This window comes from Maniola hyperantus, chromosome 8 (assembly GCF_902806685.2).
Source record: "Maniola hyperantus chromosome 8, iAphHyp1.2, whole genome shotgun sequence".
In the NCBI taxonomy this organism is placed as follows: Eukaryota; Metazoa; Arthropoda; class Insecta; order Lepidoptera; family Nymphalidae; genus Maniola; species Maniola hyperantus.
Window position 1 is genome coordinate 9,288,828 of NC_048543.1, and position 17,688 is coordinate 9,306,515.

The 17,688-nt window shown below is 35.9% G+C and overlaps 1 protein-coding gene across 4 annotated transcripts in view; it reads right to left on the reverse strand.

Moving 5' to 3' along the window:
* PH4alphaEFB (prolyl 4-hydroxylase subunit alpha-1) overlaps positions 1-17,131 on the reverse strand; it is a 43,723-nt gene extending 26,592 nt beyond the window's left edge. For 2 of the 4 annotated variants that reach the window (XR_011237015.1, XM_069500193.1), the window contains exons 1-7: positions 12,707-12,910; positions 11,125-11,330; positions 9,786-9,931; positions 2,758-2,920; positions 2,574-2,588; positions 2,432-2,455; positions 422-603 (exon numbers count right to left, since the gene is read on the reverse strand). Coding sequence is in view for 3 of the 4 variants with exons in the window: in XM_069500193.1 (XP_069356294.1) it covers positions 422-603; positions 2,432-2,455; positions 2,574-2,588; positions 2,758-2,920; positions 9,786-9,931; positions 11,125-11,300 (706 nt within the window). In the remaining variant the exon portion in view is untranslated. Of the gene's footprint in view, positions 1-421; positions 604-2,431; positions 2,456-2,573; positions 2,589-2,757; positions 2,921-9,785; positions 9,932-11,124; positions 11,331-12,706; positions 12,911-16,892 lie in introns of those variants that run through there. The other 2 variants (XM_069500194.1, XM_069500195.1) reach the window with 2 other exon arrangements.
* Between the last annotated feature and the right edge of the window lie 557 nt (positions 17,132-17,688).

The following is a 17,688-nucleotide window of genomic DNA, read 5'->3' on the forward strand; positions in this document are numbered from 1 at the left end:
CAGCTTTTAAAATATATTCCTCGCAGAAAGGTTTAATTTGTAATACACTATTGGTAGCATATTGAAATAGTTACTATTGCGACAATTATCAGAAAGTTACTAGCTGGAAAGTGTTACTTAATGCTTTGCAATTAAAGCACGCATTTCAGTAGGTATACCTTCTTATCGAGTAGGTCTTTATAATATAGCGTGAGTCGAATCAATAAAATTAGCTTATTCTGATTTCTGACTCAGCTTATGTCATAGCTTTTGTCTTAAAAGTTTACGTAATTAAGTAATTATCACTATTACATCAAATTATCTTACAAATTCAACAATAGACAATTAAAAAAGTGTACAATGGTACCTATTTTTAATAAATGGCTGTGACTTTGACTATAATGAGGCTTATTCTGACACAGCTTTTGTGTCGATAGCTTACCCAGCATGTAATGCGAAAAGCTGACATACTCTAGTATGTCGACCTCCGTGAAGGTCCGTTCCTCGTCGTCCTCAGAGTACTTGCGCAGAGCCTCCATCATCCACGCTAGCGCGTTGCTGTAGTCCTTCTCGTTATACAACGCCTTGCCCAACTCGAAACAGTCACTGGCGCTCATTGAGGTACTGTCGAACAAATTATTAACGTTTTAACGAATTTTATAGACGACAATGGTAACAAGCCGCCATTTTTTAAGCATACTTGCAGGTGTCGTTTTACCCAAAGGTGAGTACAGTACCCAGCAGGAAATATTGCACATCGAACTTTAGAAAGAAATAACGAATTCGTAGAGCTTTGTCCCTGTCATTGAGACCGCCAAAACGTCACATAATCTACGAAGCCGAAATCTCTTTCTGAAATTCTATGTAGTAATATTTCTACCCCGTACAGTAAACATCGCGCTAGTATCCATATAGTTGTGCCGCTACGCACTATATTTGTAATACACACAAGCGTACGATTTTATCTTCACTATATAAAGCGAATGTATGAGCTTTGCCTATCTGAAGTTTTATATCTTAATTTATACCGCGTCCGCTTGGATTTAGGTTTAGTCCCGTGGGAATTCTTTGATTTCCCGATATAAAAAGTATCTACACGATGCGAATGACCTCCATCCCTTTGGTCAAGATCAGTCCTTTTCTTGAGCCGTGGAAAGGTAACAAACAAATACAACTGACGTAGGTTTTCAATGATCAAAGTATTAGACATGTGTCCGCTATAGCTTAACTTAACTGAAAACCGCTGCCGTGCCTATAGCGTACCGTAGCGTTATTGTCGTAGCTAACAACGGTTATCAGCCAACATCTATGATGAACCACCTGACAACGCAACGCTGCCAACTGGCAACTGACGATGCATTGTTTGGTTTTTTGGTAACTAGAAACGCAATAATTATGCCTTCTCTTTCATTCTTTCACTGAAAGCTGAGAAGGAGCGGTTATTGGCTACCGGCTTAGTAACTAAGAACTTGATAAACCAAAGCCGACCTTATCTCTATTACGCTAAGGCTTAACTGTACAAGTACTTGTCCATTACACTTTGATCTATCAATCTTAATACAGTTAGCCTTAGAGTAATAGAGATAAGGTCCTCTGTGGTTTATCAATCTTCGTGAAATGTTTTTGGTTAACTGGATTGTGGCAAACTATTCGTGCAGGCGTCCACTATAGTTTGACCTATGTCAATGATCATTATAATTATACTTTGCTGCTATGAACTTAAGTTTGTGATTACTTCACGCGATATTCATGAAAGTAAAATTGGTTTTATTTTAGTGAATATGCGCGCGCTAGCTATACAGACGGTATTGATACGGCAGCTAGCTTAGTTACTACTACGGAAACCGCTGCGCGTTGCGCATATTAAATTAGTTGAAACACAACTCTGATACTGATATTCAGCAACGGTTATCAATATTGGTATTGAAACTAAATAACTGTTGATTAACCGTTGCCAGAAATAGCCAATAACGCCCATCTTTACAAAGTATGTTAAGCGGATGGACCGTAAAAAGGCAACGAACAGACATACAAACTTTCGCATTTATAATATTTGTATGGAATTATGGACTAGTAATTTTTGTTAGTTTTTCGGTCCATGAGAATTTTTCAAATCCCTATTCTGAAAGTTAATAAATTACAATGTACGAGAATGTACGAGTAATACGTGTAATACACTTCAGCCTAAAAACCAATATTACATGATACACTAGAAGAATATTATATATTAGTGCTATTATTAATATGTATAATGACTCGGTCTAATAATGTTATTTACGGCGGTAAGTACCTATCCATCACCATGTCACATATGAAACTGCAGAGTGCAAAAAAAGATAAATTATAAAACAAGTAGGTGTACAGTTCAATACAAAATATGGTAACTAAAACCGATGAAAAATCATCAATATAACTAGCTCGAAAGATCCCAAAATTTTAAAAAGTAACTTACGACACTGCTATCCAATCATCTTTACTGTAAAAAAACTTTTAGTGAAAAAGTAATAAAAATCATAAAGCTAAAGTTCAAATTAAAATATTTCGCAAAAGAGGCAAAACCAATATTTTCTTTAGCAAATTAAATCGCTACTTACGGAGTTGAGATATCTCTGTAAAATTACAGAAAGTGTTAAATGAAAGGAATATGCAATCTGTGGTAGTATTATGAATTTTCTAACTTAATAATAAAATAGAAGAATGCGAGAAAATTAATGAAAAAAAATAGAATATCAACTAATGAAATACCTAGATACAAAAATAAATTACTCTAATATTCACCTATAAATTACTCCATTAAGTCTTCCTTCGGAGAGATCTTTCACATCAAGATGGTAGGTGTCTTGTAGCCGTGTAAGCGCTTGAGCAGCTCCTACGAGGTCCTCTAGAGTTGGGTACTTTACATCGCTGTGGTTGTTCAAAACCGTTATGTTCTTGATATACGCTGTAGAAAAGTGTAAAGTATAACTCTATTAATTATTCAAGAGATGGTAGGCAAAAAAATTTGGTATAGGTATGTATGCAAAATGTCCTTATGAAAACACGTGTGAGTGGCCTAGTTGTGACAACGCCTATCTATTAATCGTTGAGCTAAGTCGTTAAGTAACTGTTTGGGTGATTTTAGGTCCGAATTTGGCCCTTTCGTTTCCTCCATGTTTCGGAGAGCAAATTAAGTTAAGTTGTCCCAGTTATCATGACTATCGTCGACGCATTTTTAAACTGAGTCGTCGAGTTATCTGTCTATTTCGCTCGCACTTACAGGTCGAAGGTAAGTGCGAGCGAAACAGACAGATAACTCGACGACTCAGTTTAAAATGCGTCGACTATAACTTCTGATAATAACTATAAAACCTAAGAGTCGAATCTCGTTTTCTTAGTCGAGTTGTTTGCGAAAGGATCTAGGTAGTAGGTACCTAGATCCTTTCGAAAACAACTCCATTGCTTTATTATCCCCAGAGAACTCCTACCATTATGTGATTAATAGAAATTAAGGGTCACAGCCCTCAGCAATGAGTAATATGAGTATAAATAAATAAATAAACAAAATAAAATGTTTTTATTTCGACCAACAAAAGGATCATATTGGTAGGTATAATAAATTTAAGTTAAATAAAGAAAAGTGTGTAAATTATTTCCGCGTTCCAAACCAATCGCAGTATTTAATACATCAACCAATCTCAAAAGTTTAAAAGTCCCATTCTTAATAAATCTGATAAATCCAGGCCAACTTTTAGTGGCATGCATATAGGGTTCGTTCTGAGAGATTGCCAAAAAACCAAAGGTTATAGCCATTGTTTTAAAGTCACATCATCGATATTACAACCACCTCACGTAAAATGACGTAGGGACCCACGAATTCCAAAGCTATTTCTGTATTTAATCTTACAAGGATTCACAAAAACAATGTACATTGTGTAGCTTTGTCTAAAATCCATACTTTAATATTATAAATGCGAAAGTGTGTCTGTCTGTCTGCTAGCTTTTCACAGCCCAACAGTTTAACCGATTTTGATGAAATTTGGTACAGAGTTACCTTACATCCCGGGGAAGGACATATGCTACTTTTTATCCCGGAAAATCAGAGTTCCCACGGGCTTTTTAAAAACATAAATCCACGCGGACGAAGTCACGGGATAATTTAAAGTTATATACAAATGTTTTATATACATGTGTTAAAGTTGACCTCAACTGTTTTTCTCTATCTACTGTTGACCTAACATTTTTACCAATATATAGGATCGGACATTTTTTTCAACATTACCCATATTTTGTGGAGGACGACAAATTACAATCCAAAAAAGTGCTCAATATTTAAGTAAGTACAGTACATACATATTAATATAGATAAGTAACATGTATTGTATTAGATACATTGTAGAGTTGATTGGTTCGTATAGGTTGACCTTTCGTGTGTGATTATGATTACGGTGATCTTCGTGGGTGATTATTTACGTCCGCGTCGTTTTTGGCAATTTGATACTTGACCAACAATCTGCTGATTCTCTGACTTTCATTAATTAATTATTTTTAATAAAATGGCTGACACCCACGGACAGAAAGACGGGCGGATTACAGAAAATACAAGGGTTCCTGGTTTTCTTATGAAACCAGAAAACATTAAAAAAATGAGAATCAAAACTGGTGACGTCTCATACTCTGGACCGACGCCCTTTGAGACAATTTAGCAGCAAAGTAAAACACAAATGATCTCTCAAATTTTACATTAACAGGTATACTCTTGTTTGTTTGTACTCCCAATTCCCATACTCTAAATAAGAAATAGATTTGTTAAGAAAGGTTAAATTTTTGTTCATTACAGGAAGGCGGCGGTACGCTAGCGCTGTTTTAGTGCCATTTTGCAAAACAAAGGCAGGCAAACTAAGTAGATTCAAGTGAAGCAAGCGAGAAATTTTTACCTACTCATTTTACAGAAACAACCGTGGTGGATATAATACACAAGCGGATACCCGGCGTGTGCTCCTACGCTAAAAAAAATAAAAATAACACTTTAAACCATCTTCTCGTTATTGCCTTTCTAACAAAACCGTTTTGGGGGCACTGGTTTCAGTCTATACCGTGGACACAAGTAGAAATATTTTTGTGTTTTATGTATTAAGATTGGCGCCGATAATTTTTTTTGCTGCTGCTACACACCGTAGGACTTAGGAGCTAATGCCACGCCAGCCAGATAATTTGCGCTACACGCCCGCCTGTCCCATACTTTAGCTATGCCGCCCCTCAAATTCCAGCACCTTAGGCCATCGATAGCCTAGTTCGCCTTTATAGACGTGCCGATAACGAAGTCGTGGAATAGATAAACCTAGCTATAAAATATAAAATTGATGAAGTCGTAATCATTACACGATTGTGTCATAATATAATAAAGGTCGTGATGCACGTTCCTTATGTACTTAGGTACTTATAGTAAGTCAAAGTTTTATGTGAAATCAAAAATAAACATACCTTGGGAAATAGGTAAGTAGGTGGGTATATACTTACAGTACGTACTACCAGTGGCGTGCAGGTTATAGAGGCATTAATGCACTGCTTACCCCAGTTGTAATAGCTCAATGCATATTTTTCATTATGACCTACCAGTAAACAGGTTCCTACCTAACTAATGCCTACCCTGGCTTCAAACCCTATGCACGCCACTGCGTACTACGTACTAACTGTACCTATGTCTAATGTCTTCACAATATGCTAATATTTCGTAGTATGAGATTTCGTAATGTTTACTCTCATTATAGCAAGTTAAATACGATAAAAGATGATCATGATGCTAAGTGCTAAGGACATTTATTTTTTGACATACCTACTAGTAGTAGTCACAGAGCTGACTGTTAAATATGCATCTTGTCTATTAATGTATATTATGTTACTGTAAAAGCCCGAATTTTGGTAGGTAAATCTGAAGATTTTATAGTAAAACCTAGGATTTACTAAGCCGGTAAAATGCCGAACTGGTCTGTGATTAGTTTTCTTGTTTAGTGTTTATATTCATACATTCATGATATCATAGACGTTATAATCAATTATTTAAATAAAAAAGCACTATATCGCATAATAAATGCGGGTTGCATCTAGATTGTATTAGTTATAATTTAAAAAGCTTAAATTAAATGTTTTTTTATTGTGTCTGTATTTTGTCCTCCAACATGATGATCGGAGACCATGTATATTGTATAGCTGACATGGCTTACTTTTTTTTGCTTTGCTCTCTTGGACGAGAATGAACAGCTTTGTTTACAAAAAAAAACCAACTAAGCGCGAGTCAGACTCGCGCACCGAGGATTCCGCATTACAGTCGTATTTTTTCGACATTTTGCACGATGAATCAAAAACTATTATATGCATAAAAATAAATAAAAATCTGTTTTAGAATGTACAAGTAAAGCTATTTCATTGATACCCCACTTGGTATAGTAATTAACGTTGAAAATTGAAAATACTAATATTTGTTCATGAACACAATTTAATTATTTTTTCTGTGATGTAACCAAAAATTCAAGGTTTTCCGATTTATTACTTTACTTATGCTATAATACGAACCCACCAAATTTCATGTTTCTAGGTCAACGGGAAGTACCCTATAGGTTATCTTGACAGAAACGACGGATAGACAGACGACAAAGTGATCTTATAAGTTCCTTTTTCCTTTTGAGGTACGGAACCCTAAAAATGACGTTGAGAAGTTATGGTAATATAGCGAGAAAATCCTTGAGCAGTGGTAGGTATTTTACAATCCTCTTTACAAAAATGTTAATACATATATCTTATCCATACCTACCTATTACCTACTAATATTATAACTGTCTATCTCTCGATCTGCTAGCTTTTCACGGTCCATCTGTTTAATCGTTTTTGACGTTTGGTACGGAGATAGCTTGCACCTCATGAAAAACCACAGACCATCACCTATAGACGCCTAATAGCCGGACACCCCCGATGGCCAAGCTTAGCTTGCTTAGCAAAAGTCGGCCCACGCCCGTTCGTTACCCTCATTCCGCACGTTGTCTTGATTACGTGACTTTTGAGTCCACCAATCACAACAAAGCAGTCTCCCCTGTCCCCCGCCAACATTTTACGATTTTGTTTTCATTCAAAACCTGGTATATGCGTACTCTACTCTATGACGTTCAATTTTCTGTGGCACAACACATTTTAAAAACCCACAGAGAATTGAACCTCAAGAGTACGCATAGTACCTACTCTTGAAGTTGATTTCTCTGTGGGAAAAAACATAGGCTACTTTTGTCCCGTAACATCTGAGTTCCCACGGCATTCTCAAAAACCTAAATCCAGGCGGATGAAGTCGCGAGCATTATGTAATATTTGGTACAGAGATAGCTATTAGTTTACATTCTGAAGATGGCCATAGGCTACAATTGTCCCGACAAATCAAAGAGTCTCACAGGATTTTAAAAAACTCAATCCACGCGGACGAAGTCGCAGGCATCAGCTAGTTTTATTGATATTACGAAAATTATGCACAGTCGACCCACACTCAAATAAGATAATGACCGGGACAAAAATGACCTATCTCATACGATATATCTATAATATAAAAATGAATCGCTGAATGTGTTGCTCATCGCAAATCTCGAGAACAGCTGAACCGATTTCGCTATTTTTTTTAATAATATTCCTTGAAATACGAAAATGGTTCTTACAGAGAGAAAATTTAAAAAAATTTTAATCGACTGTTAGGCGGAATGAAGTTCGCCAGGGCAGCTAGTCTATATATAAAAAATAATCACTGAATGTCTTGCTGATCGCAAATCTTGAGAACAGCTGAACTGATTTCGCTAATTCCTTTTTTATAACATTCCTTGAAGTACGAGGATGGTTCTTACGGAGAGAAAAATTTAAAAAAATGTATGTATTAAAAAAATTTAAGAATCGACTGTTAGGCGGTACGAAGTTCGCCGTGTCAGCTAGTACCTAATAGATATACATATAATGCTTACCTACTTAGTATTCAAAGTTAATCACAAGTAGGTACGTATATAGGTCTTAGTTAAAAATAGCCTATGTTCCTTCCCCGGAATGCAAACTATCCCTATCTCGGCTAAACGGATATGGACCGCAAAAAGCTAGCAGACAGACAGACATACCTACTATCGCATATTTTATAATTTAGTATGAATTTCTAAGCACACAATTGTTAAAATTTTTGAAAAATTAATTGCTCTATAAAACAAAACTGAAAATATTTTTTATATATTTATTGGAGGGTCGATATTGAAAGAGTTCTTACTGTCGTAGACTCCGTGAAAAGAAACGTATGAAGGAAGCTTTACTCTATGGAAGGTAGCCGTCTTTATTTTAGTTGTCAGAGTTGGATTTTGACACGCACGCATTTTGTTGTTGTTCAAAATTATCTCTCGCATTAAATTAATTAAGTATCAGATTATAGCTTAGCTAATTTTTATTATTTGAGATAGGTAGGTAGTTTCTTAATCGTGATATTTAATTCGGTGATTGTGATATAGTTAGAACAGTAATTGTTCGATGCTAATGTACATTGTGTTAAATCGTAACATCTAGTGCCATCCGGTGACTTTGTCTGCAAAGCACTATTAATAATGTTCGCGTAGTTGTTTGACGAATATGGAATATTAATTATTGGTGAATATTAGAGTAATTCGTGAGTTAACGTTTGGCTCAGTGGATAGATTATTATAAGGACATCCGTTAAGTTTTCTGCAAACGCTAGTAATTTAGAGTGTAATTGGAGATATACCGGCAGTTGAGATAATGACTAGTTTGAAGTGATAGTTTAGTGTGATAGTAACTTGAAGTTAACTTTGATAGTACCCGCTTTAGAATCGTATAACCCGGTTGGTAAAGAATCATTGATGACTCTCGTGTAATGTTGAAATGGATTAGACAATGAGTTGCCCATGAGATCGAATAGCTTACATTCTACCTGGTTTCTGTTGTGATCGCTTATTTGGGTGGATAGTAGTCGTGGCGCGTGTGGCGCACGATGCTATGGTGTTCTGTATGCAGATGTGCACAGAGTGGAGAAGGTAGAGCTATTGCGATATTCTGAATTAGTAATGAGAAGTCAATTATAAGATTTGGTTTAGATCGTAAGAGAGTCAATGCAATGATCCTTTTAAGAGCGTTCATGAAGTTGGGATTGATTACCTTGAGATGATTAGAAAACGGAATAGGTCGTGATTTGATTGAGAGGTTGCAATGGCAATTGCGCCCTAATCACACGATATAGTGTTTAGCTCAGGCTAGCTAGTTTAGAGTGAGGTGAGGGGTCGCTGTGAGGGGTGGTTGGAGGCGACCATAGGTAGGGTTAGGTTGGGGTGATCTGGTTGTGTTACGTTGATGGTTTCCATGTGCGATACGTTACTGAGAACTATTTGTAAAGAACATGGATTAAAGTACCTACTTATTAATTACTACCTTCTGATGTCGGCTAAAGATCAATAATAATTATCGGCCATCCTCCTGTTCTCCGACATATTTATGACTAGCTATTAACCGCGACTTTGTCCGAGATAAAAAGCAGGTAGCCTATGTCATTCTACAGGTCTACAACTATAGCCATGTAAAATCGGTCAATCCATTGCTCCGTTGCGGCTGCATTGTTGCGATGACAAGCCAATAAAGTAACAAACCAACAAACATCACCATTCAACACGCACATAATAATTACCTGATTTATATCATTTTAATCTGATATTATGTTTTCCTTGTAAATTCAAAGTTGTCATGCGAAGCAGTTTTATTGACCACTAAAAGAGTTAATAGGTATCTTCAAAGGCTTTAATATCTTTATCGCATACCTGTTCCGGATATGATGTGCTTCTCAATTAAATCCAAATCTGTCGTCAGTCTCTTTATCAAAGTAAAAGCATTTATTGGATTACCCAAATAGTTGGGGATGTCATCCATTGCTTTCTCATGTTCAGTTCTGTACTTAATTAGATGCCTGGAAAGAAAAATCAGTGATTAATTTTATAAACATTAAATGGGTATAACACATTATTAGGTAAATAAAATATTTGATTTTATCCATACAAACATATAAAAAGAAAAGCTGACTGACTGACTGACTGACTGACTGATCTATCAACGCACAGCTCAAACTACTGGACGAATCGGGCTGAAATTTGGCATGCAAATAGCTATTATGACGTAGACATCCGCTAAGAAAGAATTTTTGAAAACTCAATGCCTAAAGGACCCCATAGGTCTCTTGTAGGGATTTCCACAATCTACGGTTATGCACCACCTGAATCCAGCGCCTCCCTGCCCTGAGACTCATCTGTCCACTTAGTGGGAGAGGAGGGGCTCTTCCGACACTACGTTTTCTGGCCAACATTCTAGCATCTTGGAACCCCAACGTTTACCGGCTTCGGCTTTAGCTATGTCGGTTACTCTGCTTCTCCTACGGATCTCCTCATTTCTGATTTGATCACTTAGAAAAACTCTTAGCATAGCTCTCTCCATCGCACTAGATTTATATAACTCCTCACCAAAGTAAAATAAGTGTTTGACTTAAAAAATATTGATTTGAATTTCAATCCCACCAATAGATACGGCGAACGCAATAAATGTCGAGGAATGGGAACATAAGGTTTCCACTTCTCAATAGTTTTCTACTGTCTCTATGGAGGGCTCAGATAAGCATACAGATTGGAAACTTTAAATCTCGTAAGGCATTGGATTGAAGCTAGAAACGCCCGTGCCGTTTTAAAAGTGAGTCTGTTCGTTAAGAACCAGGAGTCAAAACATATCTAATGACCAATGACGGATATATTATTACCGGGATTCGTTATTATATTATAGTGTACCTACTAGATGATGCCCGCGACTTCGTACGCGTGGATTTAGGTTCTTAAAAATCCTGTGGGAACTCTTAAATTTTCCGGGATAAAAAGTAGGTCTAGTAGTAGTAGCCTATGTCCTTCCCCGGGTTGCAAGCTACCTCTGTACCAAATTTCGTCAAAATCGGTTGAACGGTTGAGCCGTGAAAAGCTAGCAGACAGACAGACAGACAGACACACTTTCGCATTTATAATATTAAGTATGGATGGAGATACGAAATCTTTGACTGGATATATTTATGTCTCTATGTATTTTGGGCAATTTTTGCCTTCATAAACTATTATTTATTAATACCTCTTTAAAATAGATAGCCTCTTTTCCTCCTTGTTGATATAATCGTCTAAATCATCTATAATCTTGCTGTGTGTCTCTAATAACGGCTCTACCTCAGATATGGCAGTGAACAGTTCCCCTCTCGTAAATTCCCACAAATTTAATGCGATGAAACATATAACATACGAAATCTTCATCGTAGAGAAGCAGCGTCGTGCAGGCCGTTTCTGTAACAAGGAGAGCATTATTAAAATACATATAGTATTGTCATTAATTACATCGCCGCGCCGCCAGAAAGATAGAGCGCAAATGATAATGACAAAAGCAAACGCGTGTAAAAATCCAATTATTTGGTCGGAGTTTATCTAGGACAAATACTTATTGACCATCGAGTTCGTTTTGAATTGATTAAATGGTGCTATCGTCGCTTGTTTCATTTAAATGTATCAATATTATAGCCGGCTAGGCGTAATCAGCATAGTTCCTTCAATTCATGTAATTTTTGCAAGGCATACGGCATATTACTGTGCTGGAACCATGTTTAGGTTGTGCCACACATGACACGCTTTATCCTGGTTTATTCGAGCATAAGTTTAAATGCTCAAGTAAGGAAGCACGACTCTTACTTTTCTACTACAATAATATGATTACAGTCCATAAGGTCTCTTGACTAACTGATCTATCAAGGCACAGTCTAAACCACTGGGGTTAGAAACCTAGACAGTATGTATGACAGTTCCTTTTATGACGTAGGTAGATACCTACTCACTAATATATAATATAAATTACTTTTCTATTGTACCTAGGTACTATGTTGGTCAACAACTGGCTCAATCTTGGTGGTCAACCTAAGGAACAGTCCAATTTTCAGGATTTTTCTAATAATTATAGAAATTCTAAAATACTTTTGTTGGAATAATTTACATTACTTGTTTTCCCTTTGAACATAGTTTAAAAACAACACAAACTTAAAGATTTCCGTCATTTGTAATAATTACAGTAACTTGAAGGCAAAATATCTTCTTAATTGGTTTGGGCCTGGTACGTTCACCCTACCTATACTTTACATAAATATAGGTCACAACCTAATAGTTAGTAGGTAGTAGGTACTAATAGTTAGTAAGCGCAGTAAATTGACAAAACATTATTCATACAAGACTTACAAATCAACCAATTTATATTTAATTTACTTAACAAATATGTAAAAGACAAATTCTATAACATTTTATGGTGTGTCACACATTATGCTACTATCTCTATTTCGGCAGGACAACCGAATATACCTACTCGATTATGGTCCATAAAAATCTCGCGTAAAAATCTCAAGTAGGTATGTAATATAAATGAATCAATAAATTTTATAGGTAGGTAATACCTAAATGGCGATAAAATCTTTTTTAAAAGAATCTCAACATTTTTTTATTTGAATAGACGATTTAATTATAATATAGGTACCTACCTACTTAATTTATGATGGTAGGCCGTATTTTAATATTTTTAAGGTTGGAATAATACACTACTCAAATAATAAAGACCCTGAAGTATTAAAATACCGGCATCATACTTTAACAGTTAAATATTTTAAAAAAATTGGTATACGTACGTGAATGTCTACTTTTTAATATCACTATTTGATTACGCACAACAGAATCAATCTAAGCTTATCTTTAACCAACAGTTCAGAAAAGTCACACGTAGCAAAAAATCCTTCACACAAAATCAGTAGTGACTTCCTTCATCCGGCGGCAACATACGAGCAATGAAGACTACGTGCGCCAGCGCAACACCCAGAGCGGGTCAACGGACAAGTAAACTTTGCGCAGAAGCTAGCGACAAACCACTGACCTTATCAAACTATGATACGATGACGGTATATTAATAATACACATACAATCGAGAATCGAGATAGTTCCGAGTTTCACCCGAGCTTTATGGATTGTAACTTTTTGTCCAAATTGACGCTCATATCTATCTAAAATAACTTTAAACTCCAACTGAACGATTTTTTTTATATAATATATATCTAATAAATATGTTTTGAAAGTTTAAATCCAAGAAAGCAATATTTTGTCCGCGTGAATATGTTTAAAAAATCCCGCGGGAACCACAGAGTTTCACGGGATGAAAAGCAGCCTATGTGATAATTTGAGATATAATCTATTTCCATTCCAAATTTCAGTCAAATACGTCCAGTAGTTTTTGCGTTAATACATCTTCATGTTTTACTGACATTTTGGTAAATATCTAATGACATTTCCCCTCTTCAACATTTGCGGTTGGCCAGCTAAAATTTATGCTAAATATTATGTACATAATCTCTATTATACTCTTCTAGAATGGTATCTTGTTGAACACATTTTGAGCTTGCTTTGCTTTGCATAAGTACTGAATATCACTAATGCGATATTGTTTGAAGAGAAAGAATGTCCTGACGTTCATGGTTTTCACTCAAAATATGCAAAAGTATTTTTGAAAAAAACTAGATTATTATGTGATTTTTGAAATGACCGATTCAAATGTATTATGCGTATGTAGTAGTTATCTAATTTTAACATTATTAAGAACAATTTAAGCTGTTAGTTTTCCAACGAAAAATAAAAAAAAACCTTGCCATTCTGTTTTCTGATAGTAACATAGCTATGATTTACAACAAAGAAAATACCCAGTCATAAAATACCGAAAACTTTTATTTTCATACCTAACATTCAAAGCAGCATCTTATTTGCTTATGAAGCAGTAGAATGAAAAACCAGTTTAAAGGGTTCAATATACTTATTCAATTAAAATTCAAAGGATCCGAATAAATAATCAGTGTATTTATAGGTATTTTAACATAATTTTTAATACAACATATTATTTATATCAAGACTTAGTAATATTGGAAATTAATATATTAGTTACTTACTAATATATATAAGGTACTTACACATATTTTGGTATCTCATTTAATTTTTGTTCAATTTCTCCATTATTATCTCTTGCCAGTCTCTTATACTATTAACGAATTTTAAAACTATGTGCCTATAGACAGGTCGAGATAGCAATCGGGGAGGGAACGCCCCGCACTCCCGCACAGCCCCCGCGCTAACCCAGTGCGGGCGAGCGCGGGTGACGTGCGGGTGTGCCCCGTCCCATACCCCGATTGCCATCTATCAATTAGGTTGTTAAAAGAGTTGTGCTGACTCTTGAAGTGAATAATATCTTACTTATAATTCTTCTGTACGTGTTTGTTACCCTACTCCTCCTAAACGGCTGGACCGATTTGGATGGAATTTTGTGTGTATTTCAATAGATTTTTGGATGGTTTGAAAATACAATTGGACCCGGTAGGTGGCCCGGGTGGTGCTGTCGGTATGTCACCAATTAATTTGCTGAACAATTGACAACATTACATGATTTTGAGCGGTACTTTTTATTGTCTAGCTAGAAAGAATAGAAAGATTTATTTGGATTCAACTCCTTTGAGGAGGTTTTATCGGTTATATTATTAGTAATTAGAAAGCTATGATAGCCTAGTGGTTAGGACGTCCGCCTTCTAATCGGAGGTCGGGGGTTCGATCCCGGGCATGCACCTCTAACTTTTCGGAGTGGGTTTTAATTAATTAAATATTTGCTTTAACGGTGAAGGAAAACACCGTGAGGAAACCTGCATGCCTGAGAGTTCTCCATAAAGTTCTCAAAGGTGTGTGAAGTCTACCAATCCGCACATGGCCAGCGTGGTAGACTATGGCCATTACCCTTCTCACTCTGAGAGGAGACCCGTGCTCTGTAGTGAGCCGGTGATGGGTTGATCATGATGATGATTATTAGTGGTTGAACCATGAAAAGTTAATGCCTATTAACTTTTCAGGGCTCCTACCTACTTTTGGGGTGCTAGTAATAATAGTATGGACAGTAGGTATGGATATAACAATGCCTAATATTCAACTTCAACAATCAAGTAATTTGATTGTGAGGATATTTTCGAAAATTAATTTGTTACTAAAATTGCAGTTTTTAACAAGATCTTTCACTTATCTTCTATCGTCAAGTTAGTTACAACGGGGTTGCTATAGAGTACAATACCATCCATTGGGATAGAGGGCAGTAAAGGGGTTGCTCCTGAAACTCTAAGTTAAAATTTCAGAGCTCGAAAATCATTTTTTTAAATAAAATTAATCAATTTAATCACAATTAGCATTTTTAAAATAAACTCAACAAACACAATTCAAAATCGCAAAATACGATAGATACTGTCATAGGTTACCACCGTTAACACCTGTAATACTTTTTTTTTACTGGTTTTACGGCTCTGGGTTCTAATCTATAATAAACACTAGGGGTAAATTTTTAAGGGTTGAAAAGATAACCCCTCCCCCACTCCTTCCCTCACTTGTAAATGGCGAGGAAAGGAGAGGGGGGAAACGCCTACAATTCGGTTCTGGCACTTCGCCGGCCGCTGCCGCGGCACGCTCGCTGCGCTCGCTCGGCTCGTGCGTTGTCTTAACTGTTCTAACATAACCTAACCAATCATTAAGTTTTTTAATACGGGCTACGCCAGAAGTAGCTCTTCTCGCTTCACGCTTCACTAAAACACTAGGGGTAAATTTTTAAGGGTTGAAAAGATAACCCCCTCCCCCACTCCTTCCCTCACTTGTAAATGGCGAGGAAAGGAGAGGGGGGAAACGCCTACAATTCGGTTCTGGCACTTCGCCGGCCGCTGCCGCGGCACGCTCGCTGGGCTCGTGCGTTGTCTTAACTGTTCTAACATAACCTAACCAATCATTAAGTTTTTTAATACGGGCTACGCCAGAAGTAGCTCTTCTCGCTTCGCGCTTCACTAAAACACTAGGGGTAAATTTTTAAGGGTTGAAAAGATAACCCCTCCCCCACTCCTTCCCTCACTTGTAAATGGCGAGGAAAGGAGAGGGGGGAAACGCCTACAATTCGGTTCTGGCACTTCGCCGGCCGCTGCCAGGGCACGCTCGCTGCGCTCGCTCGGCTCGTGCGTTGTCTTAACTGTTCTAACCTAACCTAACCAATCATTAAGTTTTTTAAAACGGGCTACGCTAGAAGACTCGCTTTAAAACCATTTAGAATAAAAAAGTATCTTGCTAAGTTTACTTTATTGGTCTTTGGTTCCCAGCAAGATTATTATAGATTAGAACCCAGAGCCGTAAAACCAGTTTTAAAAAAAGTATTATAGGTTTATGTTATGGTAATCTTTATATGAGTTCGTAGTTCATACTTTGCGGTTTCGTGTTTCTAAAAATGCTAGGGACCTAATTAATTTCATTTTATTTACATAAATCTGTATAAAATACGCGAATACGTGTCTTGAAATTAAGAAATTACGTAAAGATCAGTGCAAATTAATCTCTTTCCAGTGAATATTAACGAAATCTATGTAGTAATCGTGTTTTCTATTTATAATGTTAATCATTTTAAAATTGTATAAATGTCTATAAATACGTGTCTCCGAAACTTGAAATTACAGATATGTAAAGTGCAAATGAACCTCTTTACACTGAATATTACCGCTATACCTATATAGTATAATATTCGTGAATAAATAGTGGTGAACCTTTCTATAGTGGAGCCCAAAAATATACGGGGTCGAAGTTGTAGGCGTCAGCTGTTTACAATATAGGACGCAAGCCAAAGCTCTGGCTTCCTATAGTGTGGGTTTTAGGATTTTTTACAAAATTAATATAAACTCAAAAGTGGTTAGTGTTAGCCTTTTCTTAATAAATAATTATGTTAGTCTTTCCTTTTGTAATAATATACTTAATTATTAAAAATACACTTACCGGAGTGCCCGATTCAGCTGAAATGTTTTGTTCTATTCCTTTATTATAGGTACCTACTTATTTAATAAATAACAAAACAATGATCATCGTCTGATAACACTGAATAATAAAATATTGATCAATATTGATGAGTAATGCAATAAAATAATTAAAAATAGGATTCAATGCAATTTAAATTGAACACAATTTTAAACAAATTTGGCACAGTCCAAGCAGGCGAAGTTTTCATTTCATATAGCAAAAAGTCATTAATTTTTTTTGTATGAAATGGATGACTGAAATGGATACAGCAGCAACCACAGAATAATAACTCATAAATAAAGTATTCTCTTTGACTGCAGTATAAAAATTTACTCTGTGGTCATAAAAAGTCAAGTCGGAAATCCGTTTTCTAGATATTTTTATAATTATGAATTTTGATAAAGAAACGTAGGTAGTTTCCGAAAAATAACTTGTTAATCCATAGTGATTACTAATGCTACATAATCAAACAAATCAGGTACCAGGAAAAGTATATATTTTATGGGAAAGCTTTCTAAAAGTAAAAATATGTAGTTAACTAAGTACTAACTAACTAGTTAGTAATTTATTTTATACAAGACACTATAAATCTTTCATTTTTAGGCTTCCTGAACATCAAAATTGCAGAAACAGAACCCACAAAACATGGTTACTTTGATGTGTATTCGCCATATAACTAACTAACTATTACCTAGGTAACTAACTACTTTAAATTATGTTTATTTGAAAGTTGTATTTATACCTTAGGTAATAAGTACCTATTGTCTTTAGTTAC